Here is a 21256-nt window from a genome sequence, read left to right as displayed (position 1 = left end):
AAAAATCTCAACTGACAGATCAAAGAACATCGGGTGCATTTTTGTAACAAATGCTTGTATTTTTTGGTTGCAGTTAATCTTTCCAACACGGTAAAGCAGCAGATAATATTATCACTACATATAAATGATGTGCACAATATTTTTCAGTTGATATTCTTGTGTTCTTTAAATTTATTGAAAAACCATTTTTGTACATCTTAAAAGCAACATACCATTATAGAACAGTTTTCATTTACTGGAAAAATTTAAGACATGAATTGTGATATTCAGGATTTCCCAGGGGAGTATTATGCAAATGCATAATACTCACTCATGTTGTAAAGTTTCAGAGCATAACAAAATGTAAACAAGAAACCAAATAAATAAAACCATTTGCTATTTAAAAAGTAAAAAAGAAAGCGTGTTTTTCTTATAGAAGGAAAGCTGCCATCTGGTAGCTAATGATGAACCGTCTGAGCTCTCCCAAGCTGAGTGCTTTAAATCCTGAGGCGGGCAGCGGCTTCCGGCACAATCCAGCCACAACAATCTCATTTTGCACAGACGCACCCGTTTGCAAAAACTGTCTTTAAAAGCCAGAGACGTCTACCCGTCAGTGGCCAAGATGAGCACAGCGCCGAAAATCCCAACATTGTGGCCGATCAGCTTCATCTGGTTCCAGAACTCCACCTTGCGGTTGTTGTGCCAGTATCCGAAGTTTCCGTCGATGAGCAGGATGACCAGAGGAAGGATGGTGGCCAGGATTTGAGCGGCCATCCGGATGTAGTACCCAGTGAGGAAGGCCAGAGCTAGAACGCCAAACAGCACTTCTATGAGCATCAGAGTGAGCTCTCCCCCTGCGATGTGGTTCAGGTAGGCCTGTCTGTCCTCGTCACTGTGCCGCAGCGAGTACACCTAGTGGAGAAAACGTGGAAATGGAGGTAAGGTAACAAAAATAAATGAAGAAAAAAAGCCATGGAGCATATTCTTCTTCCAAACAGAGCCTCACCATGCAGATGAGATAGATACCCAGAAAGACCTGCCCAGTGGACTGCAGCGATCTGCTGCGAGCCTTCTGCCTGTAGACTTCCCCCGCTCCACTGGCCAGGACCAGGAAGCCCCCGATGACGGCTAGCGCCCTGGAGTACATCCGGACCTGCAGGACGACAAGGATCGGTGTTGTATATAGAAATGTTCCTACACGTTCTGCAAGAAAATATTTAACAGTTTTCAAAACTCAGAGTATGCAGTCAATTTTTGAGCTCAAGATAAAATATAGAACCTGCATGATGGGATCGTTAGACTGATGAAAGGTTAGAAGTATGGACAAAAGGATAAATGGACATACTGATGGATAGATTGTCTGCTTAATCAATGGTTGAACAGAAGTACCAATGACCAGATGCATGCATGGATGAATCGAAAAGACGAATGAGCAAATTAAATGACCAAAATAAAAAGCGCTTTGATTTAAACTACTTCTTTTACAAATTCAAAATATGATCAAAACAGAAAGTGTAACTCAGTACAAATATAATTTATATCATTTTTATGCTGACATTCAGCTCTGCTTTTCTTTTAAATCATTTGAGGCTGTATGATGTTTTATGTATTCTGTTTTTATAATTGCTTTAATGGTTTAATCTTGTCTTTTTTATGCTTGTTTTCAATGTAAAGGATTTTGCGCTTTTTGACTTGCTATGTGGATGAAGTTGACTCAACACTGTAAATCAAGGAGCTTCACTCACCTTTAGCCAGTCCCCATAATGCACCTGCTCTCCGATGTAGGATGCGTAAGTGCTGATGGCCAGCTGCATGGCGGCACCCAGAGCAAACCACCTCCTCTTCACTCCAAATGACATGAAACTAGCGCAGAGGACGGCTGCTCCCATGTCAATATACAGGTATGGTACATGGATGTCCGGTTTTCTGGAGAGAAAAGAGAATCAGAAGACTTAATGTCTAAGTTATGCTGTTTATTCAGTTGCTTTATGACTTACTATTCCTTACATTATTATATAATGTGACTGCATATAACTCTATCTTTTACTTTTTAAAAGGCTACCCAGGGTTGGAACTGCAAATTAGCTTTCAAGTTAAAGAGGTTACTAGAGAGGGGCAGCAATTGTTTTTTCTGAATGTAGGCTTTGTGTGCTTTATGCCTTGTTCCTAATTAATGAAATTCTGTTGGTTTTTTTCCCCAAAAGATTTTATTGGCTCTAGTGGCCTTTATTTGATAGTTAACTGACAGGAAAGTGGGTAATGAGAAAAGGAAAAAGACATGCGGCAAAGGTCGCCAGGCCGGGAGTTGAACCTGCGACAGCAGCGTCAAGGACCAAGTTCTCCATATGTGGGTTGTGCTTAACCCCTGTGCCACCACAGCACACCCAATTAATGAAATTCTGAATAATACCAATTATTCTAATAATGCTTTGGAAGTAGAGCAACATTTACTCATTAAAATTCCCCCTTTTCTTGTAGTTATGAAATATACTAATGATAACTTTCTGACAGACTTAATTTGGAGTTTTCATTATCTATACAACATATAAATGTTTTCCACTGTGTGTAAGGACTCTATATAATAAAGGAAGCTATTTTATTTAAAATAAATTAGATTTTTTTCAATTATACTCTAATTTATTAAAACATACTTTCAAAAAACTTTTAAGACTGAAGAAAGCTATAATGGAACTGTACTGATCATTGATAAGCTGACACCTGATAATCTAATGTAATGTACTCAAGTAATTTTTTAATGTAACTTAAAAGAGTGTAAGAGTATAAAGTTAAAACTCTGCTTAGTACGAACATGGCCTCCATTATTGACTTCTTATAGCATATAATTACAGGAGAAGTTGGAGGGGTGTGGATGTGTGGGGTTTAAGGAACCCAACCACACAGAGAAATGAAAGCACAGTCAGCTGGGGTGGAAAGTTGTCCAAAGATATGTTGGGCTAAATATGAAAGATTATTAAGTTAAATATAAACTGCTGTTTGAACTTAAAGGAACATGTAAAGTGAACTTTTCAATTGCGCAAATAAAATACTGCTCATTTAGATAGTTGGTCTGCCACAAACAACGGAAAAGAGACATAAAGTCGTGTCCTGAATGTTTTTCTCTCTTCTAATATTTATCAACCTGGCTTAGCGCCAGGTATTTATGAACAGTCATAAAGTTGCCTTGAACTGCCGTTAGCGCTCTCAGCTAAGGTTAGCTGGAAGCTCTGCGTCAAACTGCACGCTACTTTTACCTCTTTGAGTCCGCTCTTTCAGCGAACAGCATCAGCATACTGAAGCAATTCCAAAATCCGAACCGGGTCAGAATAAACGCCCCAAGTTGGCCGAGAAACCTTAACATCTGCTTCCTACTTGGACCTGCCATAGCTCCAGCTCATGTATCCCATCCGCCAGTCAGCCTACCAGATACTTGAACTTCCGACCAATAAACACTTTTTTCATGTCAAATTAAAAGAATGTGGCTGTCCCACGTTGCTGCCAGAGAGCCAGCTGCCATTCAAAGGCATACAGGAAAGCTTTTATTTTGAAGAAGTATCCAGGTAAAGCGTTCTGATTGGCTAAGACTGTCTACATGTTGAGATGTATATTGTAAAAAGAGATCTTGTCCGCCATCTAGAGGACAAATTTAATTATTACATTTTTGACAACAGGTTAGTTATAGTTACTGACATCTGATACTTAGTAAATGAATTGAAAAAAAAATCTTGTTTAATAAATCAATCAATAAATGGATAACTATAAAGACTTTATAATTCATTCAAAAGATTCATTGTATCATATAAATAAATTAGCAAACATGAATAAGTCCAATAATCAGTAAATTCAGGCAAATTATGTTATCTGATAAATAAATAAATAAATAATACATATCTCCATGTGTATATAGACATTGTGATACAAATGTTCAATATAGTCATATATATGTATATTTGTTTAATAATTACATAAATACAATAACAAAGAAAAGTTTATTTTTGCAAGTTGCTGTTTCCCTTTATCCAAAGAAGAAAGACAGCCCTCTAGGTGCACAGTGACGGCCCACATTCATAAGAAGCATCTCCAACCCGATAATCCATGTGACGTGTGTGGGGTTAATCCTGAGTACTAACCCAGATCCTGAAAATGGCTTAGTGTGAGTTCTGCGGAAGGCTGAGCTGCTGATCACTGGCTTGTCATGTATCCCACATCAAATGTCATAAGGAGGTGATGACAAGATAGTACTGTAAGTAAAAAAGAACAACAATAAAACCCATTTCATGTTTATATATAGGACTTATGATTTTCTGAAGATGTGCATCAAACAGAAGGTGGTAAATGTGCAAAGTAATCAATATTTTTATCTGTTAAATCAAATCCTCACTTAATACAGTCATTTTTTAAAAATAGAACCTTACTTCAATAAGAACCTAAAAGCAACTTCAAAACACTAAGAGACCATCCATCCTTCCTTCCTGCAATCCATCCATCCATCCATCCATCCATCCATGTATGGATGTATGCATGTATTCATGCATACATCCATCCATTCATCCATACATTCATCCATACATTGTATACAGGAGGATTAGATACTCTTTATAACCATCTTTCACTGCAATTACACCTGCAACTTTTTCTGAGTCTACCTCTATCAAGTTTGAAGATTCCGAGAACAAAATTTTAGCTAATTCTACTTTGCAAAAGAGATGAGCATCCATTTCTTGGTAGATTTGTAATTTTTTCATTCTTTATTGTTAGATGGTAGATTGAAAAGCACTCTGCTAGGTATTTCTGTCTGACAACTTAAGTACAGATGATGCTGTGAATTCACTTTTTAAATGTCATATTCTCGCTTTCTGCGTGTAGCTGGTGAGAGTGCTCTTCCTGTTTCAGGAGTTAAATTCCTTGATTGTTTAATCTCATCACTGGGGATTGGTGACATCAGGTCCTCCAATCTGGTGGCGACCTCAAACGAAAGCCGGTGACGGGGATCAGCTGTAAATGAGGAGCAGTGGGAGAGCACAGTTCAGTTAGTGGAGAGAGGCACCCAGACGGCAGGAAGGCGCACAGCTCTTAGGAGCCAAAACATTTCTCTGAGTGTTGGGGATCCCGCCATTCGACAGGTAAACACTCAAGAAACATTCCTTTTGTTGCTTTTTTGATTTAGAAACTGAAAGATGAAAGGTTATCTGGATGAATCTACAGATATCACAAAAGAAAGCATTTAGGGAGTCGCTATTATCCTTGAAACCTTTTGAAGCCAGGATTTTGTTTTCTCTCTGCAGCCAGGATGGCTCGGGATATGTCAGATAAGGAAATCTTGAAAATGGAACTGGAACAATTGAAAAAGGAAGTGAGCACACCAAGAACAGCAGTAAGTATCTAATTCTAACAACCTTGCTCTCGTATAGCTGCTAAAGCTCGCTCTGTCAATCCTAAAAACATCAAACAATTTATTATTATATTGTTTTTGGCAACATGTTGACAGAGTGTCTCATGTTTCCTCCTCAACAGGTGAGTGCAAATTGTGCTGACACAATTGCTTACGTTGAAGGACTCTTGCCAAACGATCCGCTGATTAAGGGAGTTCCAGATGACAAGAACCCTTACAAGGGAGACAAAGGAGGCTGCTCTATAACATAACACACAATCATCCAAGGAAGAATTTCTTTCTGTCAGAGTTGGTTTCTTTGTAGTGTTTATTTTTTTTCTGATTTAAATGTACAAATGAAAGAAACAGAAGGTGTGTATCAGTGTTTCTATCAGCACTCTAGTTGTCAGCGTGACAGTGGGTTAATTTGTAAATAAATAAAAATAGATTTAAATATCTTCTGTCTGCTTTTATCATTGATGCTCAGGTTTTTTTTTTTTTACCTATTCAGTTTATACAAAGCAGCAGTGAAAACATGTTTATTGGTCAGTGTTTCCTGACCCATGTTACTGTGCATAGCAATGCAAAACCTCCAGAGCCTCCAATTGAATTTAATCTTAATAGGATTTTCTTTGGTTCAGCATGGTTGGTCAAGCCAGCCTGTTTACGCAGAGTGGCTTCCTGTTTCAAAGTCTTTAAGCCTTTTTCACTCTTCATTAGCTTCCAATCTGCTCGCTTCATCCAATTAGTTTCAGCCTGAGCCCAATAAACTGAATTTCTCTTTCCTTTGTAACAAAAGAAATAATTTGTCTGTCTTTTAAGGACCATAACTAGAAGGATGATCAAAACTCAATGCATACAGGATCACACAGGTTTAGCTTAAATAGTTAGATTAAGTGAAAGTTTGTAACTTTATTCAGCATAATGCACTACTAAGTGTTTTATGAATAGAATACAATGAATTATAGAATAGAATATTTACTTTAATAATCTTAAATACATACAATATTATAACATCAACATCATGACAGACGATAATTTGTGTCCAAAACCTTTATGAAATAAACTGAAACAGTAAGTTGAGTAAGACAGGTGGTGTTTAAAACATTGCAAATATTACAATAAAAAATAAAAACTTGGATAAAATAAAACAATTATTATCAGAAATGTCAATCTGTAGATGTGTAAAGTAAGCAACGACATTGCCCCAAAAAACCTGCAGCTGTGATTTGAACAAAATTGGTTCTATAAAATACAAACCTAGTAGGTCTGAATACAAAACCTCATCACAGTCCTCAAACTATTTATTTTCTGTGTTTCTGAAAATGATCCATTTCTTTGTTTTGTGCATTCAATTAAAATCTAAGTTGTGACAAAATGTAGAAAATTTTGAATACTTTTGTCTCTACAGTGAAATAACACTCTTACAAGTATGAAAGGATTACTTACGAATTGTGGTTTCTCAGTTTTCATAGGAGACATTTTCATTGCCAAGTTATTCAGGGTAAAGTCTATGTGGGACATTACCTGGATTCTAAAACCCACTAACTTAATCAGCTGCACTGTTGTAATGACATGTATAAAGTCTACAAATATTTGTAGAGGCAAATTATCTTAATTGCCTTATCAGATAAAAACAATTTCACAAGGATTTATCTAATCAATTCTGATTTCCTCCATGCTCTTTGAATTGTCCAGATATTCTTTGAAAATTAAGCTAACCAACAAATAAACTGGAAAACATTAGCTTTAGTTCTTTTACTGGTAAATGTGAATGTAAACATATGTTTGTTTCAAAAAAGGCAAACATATGAGTTGCTGCCCAGTTTGGAGAATGTGGGCAACACAAGTTGAAATGTTTGCGTGTGATCCATCAAATACTTTATCAAAATGTGAGCAAGCCCAAGCACAATCTAATGAAAAACATTCAGAAAAACAGAGGAAACATTATTTTATATTGTTGTCTGCACAGTTATTACTGAAGATCTATATATGTTTTGTAATCATAAAAAAGTGGGTCTTTCTTCGCTTTATCTTTACTGCTCTTTGTAACGCAGATAGTGTTTCATATCAGTCCCCAGACCTTTGGCTCTGGACTGCAGCATAATAAAAAGGAGACTTCTGAACGATTTGTTGTGCAGAACAGCTGAGGACACTGTCGGCGTATCTCATTTTATCCAAAAATGTGGCTGCTCATTCTTTTAGTATGGTTGGTTATATGGGCCGGTGGCACCTACTGGTACCTATTTGGGAAGCCCAGTCCGTTCTCCCTGGAGTCTGTGAGACCCCCGGCGCCCCGTGAGTTTGACCAGAAGAAGAGAGACAAAGTCATCAAACAAGGTAACGCTAAGGCAGATGCTGAATATGTCAGCATATTTCTCAGTACATTTATTGTTAATAGTCCTACTGATGTAAAGTAAATTGTTATTTTATAAACCATGAGGGGGACTGGTACCCATTTACAGTGGTCATAAACCACTGTCCATGCTATGTCCACGGACAGGTCACCAGTTCATCCCAGGGGCACACAGTACAAAAAATGCACATACTATGTGGGAACTTAGAGAGACAGTCGTGATTTTTAATTGTATGAAGAAGCCAAAGTGAATGGAAAGAACATGTAAACTCCATGCAGGCCCTTTTGCTGCAAGGGAACAGTTCTGCTCATTGCACCACTATGTATCCATTTACTGAATAACTTTGCTATTACAGCTTCAAGAGATCTCATGTTTTGGAAAAACAAGTCTCGTAAAGTGTTCAGAAGTGATTTTAACTTTGTTTTACCAAACAAGCTGCCTTCAAACCAATCAGGAGCCTCAAATAGGAAGTCTGACCTTGATTTCTTTAAACAAATTATCAGCTATGTTCTAGCTGCATGATTTTCTTCCTCTGAAACCAACTGCAAATCCAAAAGTACTTTTAATCTGACAAACAAGTCTTGGATATTTTTATTTCCTGAATATGACTTCTTCAGACGTGTGATTACATCTATGGTGCTTAATTTATTCCCAATTGAAACATGTATTATTTTCAGCCAATACTTTCTGTGAGTTTTATTTTTTCCTTTTATTTCTCCTGAAACTGTTTTACTTATGCTACGACCACTATGGGTTTGAACAAATGTAAGTGTATAAACACTTTCTTAGCATACCATTTATCAGACTGGAGATCACATCTAAATTAGCAGACGTGGGACTGCATATTTATGGGTGTTTTATCTAAATCAGGTCGGAAATTGGAAATTTTGATAACAGGCCAATATGCTGCCATTGTCACATCTTCAGTATTTATGACCTGAAAGACAACCTTTAGACTGTGCTCTGAAAAACAGTTATGTAACACGTACCGATGTGTCAATCTCAACACTTTTGCAAGTCTATAGAGTGGAACAAAACCTGATAACTAAAGGTGTTCCTGTGTGTTGCTGTCCAGGTTTCAGTGTCGACAAAGTGCCCCAGAACCTGGATGTGATCGTGATCGGAAGTGGCATTGGTGGACTGTCTGCCGCGGCCACACTTGCTAAAGCAGGAAAGAAGGTTCTGGTCCTGGAACAGCATGACCAGGCTGGAGGCTGCTGCCACACGTACATAGAGAAGGGCTTTGAGTTTGATGTTGGTAAGGATTCTTTCCACATAATTTCAAAACAGCTTCAGGTATGATTGTGGTTGTCAATTAAAGGAAAGTCAGGCCACTATGCTCTCCAACTGTGTCATAAAAAGAAGAATTAAACATATACAAAATGTCTCAAAAGCCACCTATACAGTTAATGTGTTTTATTGGAGTCTTGGTAAAATGCACTAAGATTCCAGGTGACAGGACAAAACCAAATACAGAATTGTGAAACTAAACAAAAAACAGAATCTGGTTTTCAAAACTTTTCAGCCCACAAAATTTTCAAAGTGCAAAGCATTAGTATTCAATCCCAATTTGTTAATACTTTGAGGTATGTCTACTACAAGTGCTTTGCATATCTAGAAACTGATGTTTTTCACTCATTCTACTATACAAAATTAAAAAGCCTCCCAACCTTAATCAGATTGAATGATAAGCATCTGTGAACATCAGCTTTCAAATGTTACCATGGATTCTTAGTTGAGTTTACATCTGGACCTTGACTAGGACATTCTAACACACAAATATACCCAACATAATAACCTGCTAAACACCAGAGTAAGTTTGTTTTAAGGTGTTCCTAAGTCATAAAATTTTTAAACTGCTACTTTTCTAACTTCCTTTAGAAAAAATTTCATTTTTTCTGTGCATGTACAATTGATGAAGATTCAGTTCCAATGGCATTATATTTTTCTTTCTGTTCGTTACAACTGTCTTACAGCTGTTCTTTTATGAAAATATAATGTTCTTTGATGGGACTCGATTAAAATTAGTTGAGGACCTCGTCTGTCACTCTTTGTCTTCAGGTCTTCATTACATCGGTCAACTCCATGAAAACAGTCTGCTTCGAATTGCCTTTGACCAGATCACTGAGGGCCAAGTGGAGTTTCAGAAGCTGCAGCCACATGTCGACACGGTCCAAATCGGCAGTGGTGTTGAGAGGCGGGAGTACAAGATTTTCACTGGAAAACATGAAATGAAAGCCCGCCTGACTGAGCAATTTCCAAACGAGACAGAGGCTATCGAGAAATTCTTCAAAATCATGAAGGTATTGATTATAGTAAATCAATCTAACACTTAGTGTATGGTTCATTTTTAAGAGTTTAATAAATGTCGTCCATGTTGCAACAGCTCTCAGCTAAGAAGACCCACTACCTGGCAAGCATGAAGCTGATTCCTCAGTGGGTCTCTTTGTTCCTGCTGAAGTCAGGCATCGCAGATCTCATCTCTCCAGTCTTCCGTCTATCTGGCACACCGGCGACTGACTTCATAAACACCCTGACCAAAAACAAAGACCTCCAAGTCATCTTTTCTTACTTTTTCTATGGTGTGTCTCAAAGTTAGCATTTCAAGTTTATCAAAAGGGAGCATCAATAATTAGTTCCTGAAATTTACTTCCTAGAGTGCTATTCACGTCCCATTTAGGTGTGCCTCCAAAGGAATCCAGCATTCTGATCAACGCTCTCCTCATGCATCATTACAAACGAGGCGCTTACTACCCAAAAGGTGGAGCCAGTGAGATCGCCTTCCACATCATCAGAACTATTCAGAAATATGGAGGGAGCTGTCTGGTCAGAGCTCCTGTCTCTCAGATCCTGGTTGATGAGAATGGAGCGGCCTATGGTGAGAAGTGAAACCAGATTGTTTTCGCTCGTTGAAGGTCAAGACTTTACGTTTGGTGTATGTGTATTAGGTGTGAAGGTGAAGAAAGGCCAGGACGAAGTTGAGGTCCACGCACCTGTAGTGGTTTCAAACTGTGGCGTCTTTACCACTTTCCAAAAACTCCTACCACCTGAGATTCAGGTCAAACATGGTCAGTATGCCGAGGAACTGCTTCAACCCAAATTAAAGGTGGGCTGCAAAGATGTCTTAAGTTGCTTATAAAGGTTCCACTTCATAGATATTCAGGAAAGACTGAGCATGATGAAACATGGGAGAGGATCATTTTTGATCTTTTCTGGCTTTGATGGAACTGCAGAGGACCTGGGTCTTGTCTCTACAAATTTCTGGCTCTTCAAAGACAACGACATGGATAAGTCGTGAGTAGAAGAAATTAAATAAGGCATAGAACTTGAAAGTATTTACCACAAGAGGGTGCTATTGCATAGAGAGAAGCTAGAAAACTTCCTCACCTAGAGTGCCTTGTGAAACTCCTTATACCCTTCACCCGTTAACTTTTTTTTCATTTTGTCACATACCACAAACTTTCATGTATTTTATTGGGATCTTCTGTGTGACAGACTAACACAAAGTAGTGCATAATTGCAAAGTGGAAGAAAAAGAGACGTGGCTCTCAAGGTCTACAACAGAGTCTGAAAAGTGTGGCCTGCATTTTTATGCAGCCCCCTTGAGTGAGTAAGTAAAATAAACCTCAAAAATTATATTATCGATTTTGTAGGATGGAGGACTTTTTTGCGTTGAGCAAAGAGGAAGCGCCTGATAACATCCCTATGATGTTCATCACAGTACCATCTGCAAAAGATCCTGAAGCCAATATACGTCATCCAGGTAAATAAAGTTGCTTCTTTCCTGATTTTGACACCAAAAATGGTGACAGGAATCTTTTTTCTGTTCTTAAATTTGACTCATAAATAACAAACATTTGCTGTCTGTTATGCTTTCAGGAAAGTCTTGCATGACAATACTGACCATGGTCAAGTATGAATGGTTTGAAGAGTGGAAGGATACTACTGTGCGAAAAAGAGGTGATGACTACTACAACTACAAAATGAGATTCACAAAGAACCTCTTTGACTGGGCCTGCACTGTGTTTCCTAAAATCAAAGAGAAGGTAAAATCTGTCAAAATATGTATAAGTGGAAACATTTTCCTTTTGGGTAGTTAAACGTTCAAGTAATTTGAAAAAACATAATCATTTTGACATTCTTTTGGAAAAACTGCTCTTCAGCTTGTTTTCCAAGATGTGGCAACTCCGCTGACCAACATGCACTACCTGGGAGCTCAGCGTGGAGCCATGTACTCTGCCGAGCACAACGTGGAGCGTTTCTATGCTGAGGCTGTAGCCAGGAACAGAAGCAGCACTCCTGTTAAAAACCTTTACATCTCAGGTGTGGAAAATGTCACAACCTCTTACTCTGAGTATTTGTCACAGACAGAGAAACCTCTTTTTAAATTGTAGCATACTGAAATAGATAGTGTGTATGGGGTTTTGCTGTGTACTGACTTCATCAGTGAATGGTTTGCTGTTATGTTGGGCTTTGTTACGCACAAGCAAAACAGAAAAATGAAGCGTCTTTTCTTCTTGCTTTCAGGTCAAGATGTGTTCAGCTGTGGGATTGCTGGCGCCCTGCATGGCGGACTCCTCTGCGCCTCCACTGTGTTGAATCACATCGTCTACATCAACCTACTCATCCTCAAAAAGAAGCTGAAGAGAAAGAAAGCCAGAGAGCTGGCCCAGCTGGATAAGAAGAAACTGTAAGGAGAATGCTGCTCACTACCGCCCCTGCAGGATGATAATGAAAGTGAAAAAACTTGGTGCAGAAAGGCTTGCCAATAGGTTGATGTACAGTGTATGATTTCGAAGAGGCAAATGTGATTTCATATTTGTACTTGGTTTAATGTGATGAATTATTATTATTATTGATATGTAAACGCTCTCACTTTCTTAAGTGTGGAAATATGGATATAAAAAGATGGAGAATTAGATCAGCTAGACAGAAAGTTATGTGAACTATCTGTTGTGATCTGGATCTTACCTGTAAACTATTATGATATCAAAGAGCTTGGACATAGAATTATGTTTCATATCTGTTGGTATTATGCCTGTATTTTTTTCTGAACCTTAGGCTGGTTTTAATAGGGATGAAACTTTCTTTTAAAGTGATAGTTCAGATATTTTGAATAATAATTCTGAGAAGTGATGACCATATATTGAAATATTTTTGCCTGCAGAAGATAACTGTTAGCATCATCACTTTGATTAAACAGAGAATTCCAAACAAATTTGATCTCTTTTCCTGTCAACTTAAAACAACAACATTCTCAAAAATGCAATAGCTGTTGATGGAAATGGCGCTCTACCAACCGAGAATCCACAGTTAGATTTGCATTAGACAATTGTTTACCTAGAATATTTACATTATTCTTTGAACAGTGACAGAATGTTAGTGTCACTGAGAGCAACTGGAACCAGAGTTTAAAAAAAATCAATCAATGAACTATTGATAATTTAAGCCAATATGTTTTCAGTTTTTCCCACGACGTTTATCTACATAACGCCTGTGTTCTTTCCAAATGTAACAAAGTTGTCAACAACTTTGATTAATTGAACTATTAATTCTCCTTTCTGACTAGAAAATCCTAAACCATAACATTGAGCAATCTGCTTGGGACTTTAAGTTCAGTTGCAATAGGGCTATGCAGAAGGATGATGATCAGCAAAACTGCAACAAATCCAACTCTGAATGACTAAACAAACAAACAAACAATATTAAAGTTATGGACCAGTTCGGTTTGGACAGCTGTTTTCCTTTGATAAAATAAAAATAAAATAAAATTCTCCTCTGAAAACGTCTTTTGATGAACACATTTCTTTGTTGCAAATATCTTTTTTGTAAACACATGGCCTTTCCTCTGTATCTTGTACACATTAGTAGAAACAAAAATAGCATAACCACATTTTTAAAATAATTTAATCAGAAGCTCTCTGGCTAAAATTCAAAAGTCAAACTAAAATATTTGAAAGATTTTTATAATATTTCAGTCAAATTGGGCTAATAAATGTCTGATGCCTTGCATGTCAGCAAATAATTACATTAAATACTACCTAAGTGAGCCTTTATAAGATTTAGCTAGTATTATAAATATCTGACACAGGTGAAGTGAGGTTTCACGGATCCTTTGGGTTTAGTTCCCACCCTTGTTTTTCTGACCTGACTCGTACCCCCGGTGTTGTTTGGGCAACCGCTGAAATCAAACGTGTGAAGTGAAACCTCAGATTTCCTGCATTAAGTGGACATTTCCTCAGCAAACGTTGGGCAGGTTGGCTGACAAATTGAGGTCCGTAGGGGATGACTGAGGGGACGGGAAGGAATGAATGGACCCTGTGTCCAGGCGAACGGTGGGATGCCGGTACCTCCAGCTCTATTGGCTTTCATCGCTCTGCTGTACAACCCAGGGAAAGCTAGCACTGACACTCAGAAAGCACATACAGGGGAGCATATTTCTTTAAAGTTGTGTTAATATGAAGAGTACAAAATTATAAAATGGTCAAATTAAAAATTGTAGCAAAGTGAGAAGAAGGAGTTAATGTTGCTGACTTTGCAGAGCTGGAAACTTGGTAGCTCATAACATCTAATTACTCTGGCATGATAAAAGGGTATTACTTGAGAAATAAACATGAAAGGTTGCTCCTACTTTCTTCAGGGAGGAAGAAAGTAGGAGCAACCCTTAGTTTCAGTAAGAGTCTGGGAGTCAGATTGTCGACTGGTAGTCGGACTATTTACTCACCTGAAACTAAAATATCTGAACAGCTCTAGAATTTATGGAATTGCATGATTTCCACAGTGTAATACTAACTCTGATTACCCATGGTCGCCCAACGAATTAGCTCAAAACATTTTAAAGTAGCACTTTAGTTGATGCTAAATCCTACAGGCTGATTTATCTTTTCATAAAGATGATAATCAAAAATTTGATTAACTTTTTATGACCAAGTCAAGGTTTTCTTTGCAGTTGTAGAATACTATATAAATAACAAAAGGTTTTTCTTTTCCTATTAACCTCCTGTTCAGCCAGAGGCTGGTGGTTCTCCCTGAAATAGTTAACAGACAGCAGGCGGGGTACACCCAGGAAAGATTGCCAGTAGATCACAGGACTAACAGAGAGACACATGGCAGACAACCACACCTAACGGCAAACTGAAATCACTAATTAAAGGGATAAATCAGTGTTTTCAAGTTGAGGTTCGAGTAAAAACTGGCAGCATTGTCACCTTACTGCAGAAAGGTTTGCGGTTCAAATCCTGACATGGAGTTTGTGTGATATCTCTGTGCATGGGTGGGAACCTCTTCACCCACAGTGAAAAACCATGACTGTTTAGTTAGCTGGTCTGTCTAGCTCGCCCTCAGTAATGAGTGTGTGAATGCATGGTTGTTTGCCCTGTTGTGTCTTGAGCTTTAATCTTTTTCATTAACAGTCTCATTTTTTCCTCAAGTACCCTCTCTTAATAGGTAGACTTCATAGTGGATGCTGTGATGGTGAGCTGGTCAGGTCCTGGTGAAGCAAAGTATCCCCAAACCATGACACTTCCTGCTCTATTCTCCCAGTTGGTGTAAGCTTATTTTCCTGTAACGCTCCACTTGATTTATGACTAAAATCTGCTTTCTTCCGGTGACCAAATATTAAAATTTTAGACTCATATCTCTGAATATCATTATTTCAGAAGTCCTGAAATGTGTCTCTGGGATACTTATTTTTCTTGGAGAGGAAAAATTTCCCCTTCCATGAGAATTAAACTAAAGCAGAATTTCTTTCTACAAAGGATGTACTTTCACACCAACAGTAGCGAGATCCTGCTGGAGGTCATCTGAAGATATTTTAAGGGTTTTCAATTTAAGAAAATTCAATTAGTATTTTGCCTTAAAAAACCTTAAAATGTTAGCAGTTGCCTTGCATATTTTTCTCTTGTAGACTTTTTTACACGCAGTAATTTGATAAATTTTAAATTATTAGCTGTTTAAATCTTCTTTTCCGAAGTCCCCTGGCAGTATTTCTTTTGCTCCCACATTGATAGCCAATCTTATTTAATCAGTTGACACCAAACTAAATTTCTCCAATTTAAACAGGGCGCACTTCCAAAAAACTTTGAGTAATAATGTGCTAACCTATCTAATTAAATAATATGAGATTAACAATTTTAGTTGAGAATGAATGTAGCATTATCATAATTTATTTTGCACTAGAAGTAGCTTTTTAAACCACACTTTACAGAAAATGTATAGTTTTTATTATTTATTTGTGTAGATTTCTCACTATGGTTCAGATTCAGTGTAAATATATGTGTCCAAATATGGCAGAAAAACACACAGGCTTTTATATTAATTTACTTCCACTCCAGGTAAACAGAAAGCAATAAAAATAATAATTAAATGTTTAAATATGAATGAGAAAAAAGCTCTAGTGACATTTTGTTTTATAGAACTTATTAGGACTTTTTAACCTGGGATCAATGATTTTGTTTCTTACTATGATTTCTAAGTTTCCCCCACTGAATGAAAGGACATACATTCATCATTGGATTTTTCTAAAATATTCCTTGAGATTAGTTACTAAAAGAATATTTTATTTTAACTTTTACATGGAGCTTTTACCAAGGGCTAAAAAATATATTTCCTAAAATAGGTTTAATACTGATAGCTTAGCAGGTAGGTCTTGTATGCAGAAGTGAGACTGGATTTAGGTACTTCCTGACCAGCAGACGCACAGACGTCTGAATCCCCTCCCCTTTTTTCCTCCCACATTTAGACACACCCTTACATTAAGAGAGGCCCAGAGGGTTCAAATTCAACAAAAGCAGTTTTCCCTTTCAACCATAACTCTGTCATTTCTTCTCCATTTTGCACTTTTTAGGCAAAAGAAATGCTAGCTGGAGATTTAACTGTGCACCATTAAAACGTACTGTTTCTTTTTTCTTTTTGCAGGGTAGAAACCCATGAAAAGTGTAACAGAAAAGTCTTCTTTTTTTTTTCTCTTGGCGCTTTGGTCAGTTTTTCTTCTTTTCCAGATGCTGGAGCTCCTCCCTGCTGGCCTGCTGCAGCCTCCCACAGCTTGAAGCCAGCCAGCAGCCACAGCTGCCTCCAATCTGGAGAGACGGAAAAATTCAGATGCCCAAGATGAGAGGAGGGCTGAGTCTGAAGATAGTTTTAAGGATTGGAGTGTGTTTTAAGGCATGAGCAGGTGACAAAATGCAATACCTGCCTCTTACCTTTATGATCTTTCAGTACTTCTTGATGTGTGCTAAATTTATGGAAATCTGCTTTAATTTGGTGCATTTTTATAGCATGATCAAAAAATAAAAAAACAAACAAGATTTATTTGTGAATTTTCTTTTGACTAAAACAAATACAATAGTTTTGTTGCTTTGCACAGGTCACACGACACTTCTACACTTTATGAAAAAGAGAGAAGGACCAGCTTTTCAGTGAGCCAAATGGAAAAGCTAAGGAGAATGTCAGCTTTCTCCAAACACTTGATTCTGTCAGGATCTGTGTTTTCTGTGTTCATTTAGAGTGTCCTGTGTCCTTGAGTCTCTTCGTTGTCCTGTCCTCCCCTTGATTGTTCCCAGGTGTGTCTCGTTCTGTGATTACCCTCCCATGTATTTAACTCCACCTGTGTTCCTTGTTCGTCGTCGGGTCCTCGTCAATGTTTAGTCTCTTCGTGTTCAGTGTGTGTTACTCCTGCTCGTTGTTTGGACTACGTTATTTTCATTAAAAACATCATTATTCATCATACCTGGGTCCGCTGCATCTGCCTCACCACTCTCACCACCCGCACTTCATGACAGATTCTTTTTTATCTGCCTGAAAAGTTTCTCCACAGTCAAACGCAGGATCAGTCAAAATGTTTTTGCACTGATAGTCCAGTCTAGCAAATTTAAATGCTGCTGTGAAGATGTCAAAAAGTCCAGATTTTCAGTTTCTTCTGCAAAGTTTATTTTCTGACTGGTAAGTATTCTGGTATTTTAAATAATAAATTCAGTTCTTTTTTTAAACATTACTTTCCCTCTTGTAAGTTAAAGCAACATGTCCTTATGCGTATCCTTGTCATTAGTTTGTAATACCTGCTGTGCCACAAAAGGTGTCACAGGTGCTATTCTAACTGTATCATATAAGGCCATGATAACTCAGAACCTACAATACTGACTGTTTCATTTCAAAATAAGATTCTAAATCAGCCTTCAAGCTTTCATATTCAGGGCTCAGAACAATAGCTTGGACTGGAGAAGCAGTTTCTGGGACAGCATTTACTTTAACTAGAAATATCATGTTTCCAAAAGAGATTGTTAGAGAACTGCAGCAAAGAGTGACATATTGGGGTCACCAAAATCTTCACCCCAATAAATAAATACTGCCCAGTGACGATCTGGTAGTGAATATGTAATGACACACAAAATAATGAACTTCTTTCCTACCACAAATAAGCCATTACTAAATGTTTACTAAGCACTTCTGGGACCATGTGCTGCAGACAGATGAGACTAAATGAATCTGTGGTACTTCATACCCAATGTTTGGTATGGCATAGGATCTGAGATGTCAGTGTTCCTGGGAGACTTGTTACAGTGCATGTTTCATGACCATTTAGAAATACCAGGACCTTTTAAATACAAATCTGGTTACATTGACCTGAAAGATGAAAATGGGTCATTACAGGATTCTATGATTCTTAATACATAGAAAAATAATCCTTCAAGGCCCATCACAGTCTCCATACTTAAATATGTTCCATCAGAGGCCTTTCTCTATTCAACTAACATCTTATGTCAATAACATGAAAGACATTAACTACTTACAGCTAATGATTTTACAACTATCTACAACTTTACAGAAACCCACTTTAAAAAGATCCATCAGTCTATCCATTATCCATACCCTCCTGTCCTCGAAGGGTCACGTTTATATATAAACTATTGTTTGAAAATGAGCAGAATCACACCGACTCTGAGGCAAACAGAAACCTAAACTAATAAACAAAACAAAACAAACAAAATCACAAAGTCATACTATGTTAAGTCACTTTAGCTTACTCTGCAGATTCACACTAAGGACAAGATGGTCTGGTTTGAGAGCTGATTGTGATGAAAGTCTGGTAATCAACCTGTGACAAAGTTTTTGAAAGAAAGAATTTCTCTTGGCTTTTTCACACCCATCTGTGTTCTGCTGGCGATGGCCCCTCCTGCTGCACACGATTCAGAAATATGGCTCACATTTCAACTTTTAGTCTTTTCTCCTCCGTGCCCTAAAATAAGCCCACCCTCCTTTACTCTTCCTCACCCCGATCCATCCGCATTCGTCATCACCACTTCGTCTGCTTTGTGTTTACATGTTGAGGCAACTTGTGCGAGCGGAATGAGTTCAATGTCTGAAACGCCACACACTAGAGGGGGCTCTGATGTGTGGGTGTGATCCAGGACAATCCACGGAAAATGACACTCTAACACGTGGCTAAGTAAAATTCAGCTATTTTTCTGTTTCTTTATGTTTTCTTGGACAATAAGTTTAGCCTAGTAAGGTTCGTTGTTTCACAGGAAAGGAAGCGGAAATAAGATTATAAACCACAGGACACAGAAACATGGACATATTCAAAGGGCAAACTAAACTGGGAACACTTAAAACATTCCTCTCTGCATTTACTCTTCTCCTGACATGTTTCTTAGAGTTTGCTGAGTGATTCACAGCTTGCTGAGAGATATTCAGGACTTGATCTGTACACACACCAAGTATTTACTGTCCCACTTAGCACAAATGTGACAGACATTTTACTAGAAAGTAACTCACTCAGTTCTTTCTAGTAAAGAACTGAGTTGTGTTCAGGTGCATCTTCAGAGTTAATTTTCTGCCACATTGTGCACATTTGTAATGTTCTAATTATAAAAATCTTTGGTGTGTCTCTTATGTAGATTGCGGTAAACACAAAGCAATCTCTTATGGGTTTCATTCAGCAATAGCTCAAGTCTTGTGATTGTTCCACAGAGCCCAGGTTTGTGAAGTGCACGACCAGAATAGTTGTCTATATTTTTACACCTCAGCTGGGGATCTCTGAAGTTCCATGTCTTGGTACGTTTGCAGTTGCACTATGCTGATACATTTTGTGAATGATGGATAGAACAGCAAAGGGAGACCTTCATTTTTTAAAAATTCACAACTTTATCTCTGACCTATCTGCAGTGTTTTAGGGCTTCATAAAACCGTACACTAATGTTTCATTAGTGAAAAGTAATTTCTTTCATAGGTGCATTCTGAAAGAAATTAGTGGCACTGGATATTATTTAAAAGGGGGATGAGTACATGTACAATATACTTTTCAGATTTTTATCTGTAAAACCTTTTGAAAACCATGTATTATTTTCCTTCCACCTCATAATAGTGTACATAAAACCCTTATGAAGCAAATTAACATTTTTGGCGGTAACAAAACAAAGAATGAAGGTTAAGGTTACTTTTTCAAATAAATGTACCCACTGGTCACAACTCTGAAGTGAAGAGTTAATGACAAAAAAGATATTCCTCTGTGCTTTTGTAAATGTTCTTTTATTTTAGAAATGTTATAAACTGACCATTTTCAGAGCAATCTTTCTTTTATGACATGATAGGATATAAAGACTCAGAAAAAAGTTAGAAATCTGTCCCTCCTGTGGCTTCTGATTCACCCACCCTGGGTTTTTGGTCCTCTGGCAGACTCTATGATTAAGCTTCTCCAGTGAAATCACAGACAAACATATCACAGGGACCACAACAAGGAACTCCACCTTTTGCTTGCTGCTCTGTGGAGTAAGTTGCCAGTCTAAACCTCAAAATCACCTATGGGATGACAGCTTGAGAAATCCCTTAATCAATTCTCAAACTTTATATTTGAAGAAACTGAGCATATTTAATATGAGCAAAAAAGTGCTAAAAAGTGCTGATATTATTGAGGGTGGGGGTATTTAAAGTGTGTGTAAGTGGAATAAATGTGGCTAAAGGTGATTTAAAGAGGCAGCCTACCTGCTCTGGCTTGTACTGCCCTCAGGGTACTAAAAGGAAGAGACTGAACAGAGATCACAAAAAGCACTTTCACCCACAGACACTCAAGAATAGACACAGGAAGCAGTAAGTTAGGACTGGCTGTGGTAACCATGAGACGAGTATAAAATCACAGCAAGAATCATTGAAGGACAGATAATTACTATCTGCTGTGGTAATGTGTAGGCATGAAACATCTTATTTCCATCACACTGAACATAAAACATTGTGAAACATTTGGTGTAAATATATGGAATATCAATATGAAAAGCGCTGAAGAACAAGTGTCACTGCCAAAAAAAAAAAGTTTGCAAAAGCAGAATTAAATATCCAAGTCAAGTTTATTTTACCTTATTTGAGTTTATTTGACTTGCTGATTTCAGCAGCTAGTCAGATTAAAGTGTTTCAAGCAACAAAAAATATGGGCAAATAAGCTACAGTAGTAAAAAGTTGTAATCTAAACCAGCATTAATCTATTTCCCCAGTTATTATTAATCAAAGGCAGCTTTATGAAGCCACATTGAGAGAATATAAAAACAACAAAATAAATGTAAAT

The 21256-nt window shown here is 37.6% G+C and overlaps 3 protein-coding genes and 1 long non-coding RNA gene across 4 annotated transcripts; 3 read left to right on the top strand and 1 right to left on the bottom strand.

The window, feature by feature from the left end:
- Positions 1-147: 147 nt before the first annotated feature.
- Positions 148-3411, bottom strand: tmem101 (transmembrane protein 101). Its single transcript, XM_032575330.1, has 4 exons — positions 3231-3411; positions 1725-1905; positions 986-1132; positions 148-891 (listed from the first exon to the last, which is right to left on the bottom strand). The coding sequence occupies exons 1-4, from the start codon at positions 3359-3361 to the stop codon at positions 583-585; spliced, it is 768 nt and encodes a 255-aa protein (XP_032431221.1). The 5' UTR covers positions 3362-3411; the 3' UTR covers positions 148-582.
- Positions 3412-4940: 1529 nt separating this feature from the next.
- On the top strand, positions 4941-5805 carry gngt2b (guanine nucleotide binding protein (G protein), gamma transducing activity polypeptide 2b). Its single transcript, XM_032574747.1, has 3 exons — positions 4941-5099; positions 5262-5350; positions 5491-5805. Exons 2-3 carry the CDS (start codon positions 5267-5269, stop codon positions 5617-5619), a joined length of 213 nt encoding a protein of 70 aa, XP_032430638.1. The 5' UTR covers positions 4941-5099; positions 5262-5266; the 3' UTR covers positions 5620-5805.
- Positions 5806-7465: 1660 nt separating this feature from the next.
- LOC116726806 (inactive all-trans-retinol 13,14-reductase) lies at positions 7466-12918 on the top strand. The gene is made up of 11 exons (XM_032573683.1): positions 7466-7687; positions 8780-8962; positions 9766-10007; positions 10091-10286; positions 10385-10582; positions 10653-10772; positions 10860-10998; positions 11358-11467; positions 11584-11750; positions 11868-12027; positions 12232-12918. The coding sequence occupies exons 1-11, from the start codon at positions 7531-7533 to the stop codon at positions 12396-12398; spliced, it is 1839 nt and encodes a 612-aa protein (XP_032429574.1). The 5' UTR covers positions 7466-7530; the 3' UTR covers positions 12399-12918.
- A 1876-nt stretch (positions 12919-14794) lies between these two features.
- Positions 14795-16978, top strand: LOC116727490 (uncharacterized). The gene is made up of 3 exons (XR_004340807.1): positions 14795-14926; positions 15151-15251; positions 16704-16978. It is a non-coding gene; the product is annotated as an uncharacterized LOC116727490 (long non-coding RNA).
- Positions 16979-21256: the final 4278 nt, after the last annotated feature.

This window comes from Xiphophorus hellerii, chromosome 10 (genome assembly GCF_003331165.1).
Source record: "Xiphophorus hellerii strain 12219 chromosome 10, Xiphophorus_hellerii-4.1, whole genome shotgun sequence".
NCBI lineage: Eukaryota > Metazoa > Chordata > Actinopteri > Cyprinodontiformes > Poeciliidae > Xiphophorus > Xiphophorus hellerii.
The sequence above is the reverse complement of the archived record's forward strand: the minus strand, read 5'-3'. Positions and strand labels throughout refer to the sequence as shown.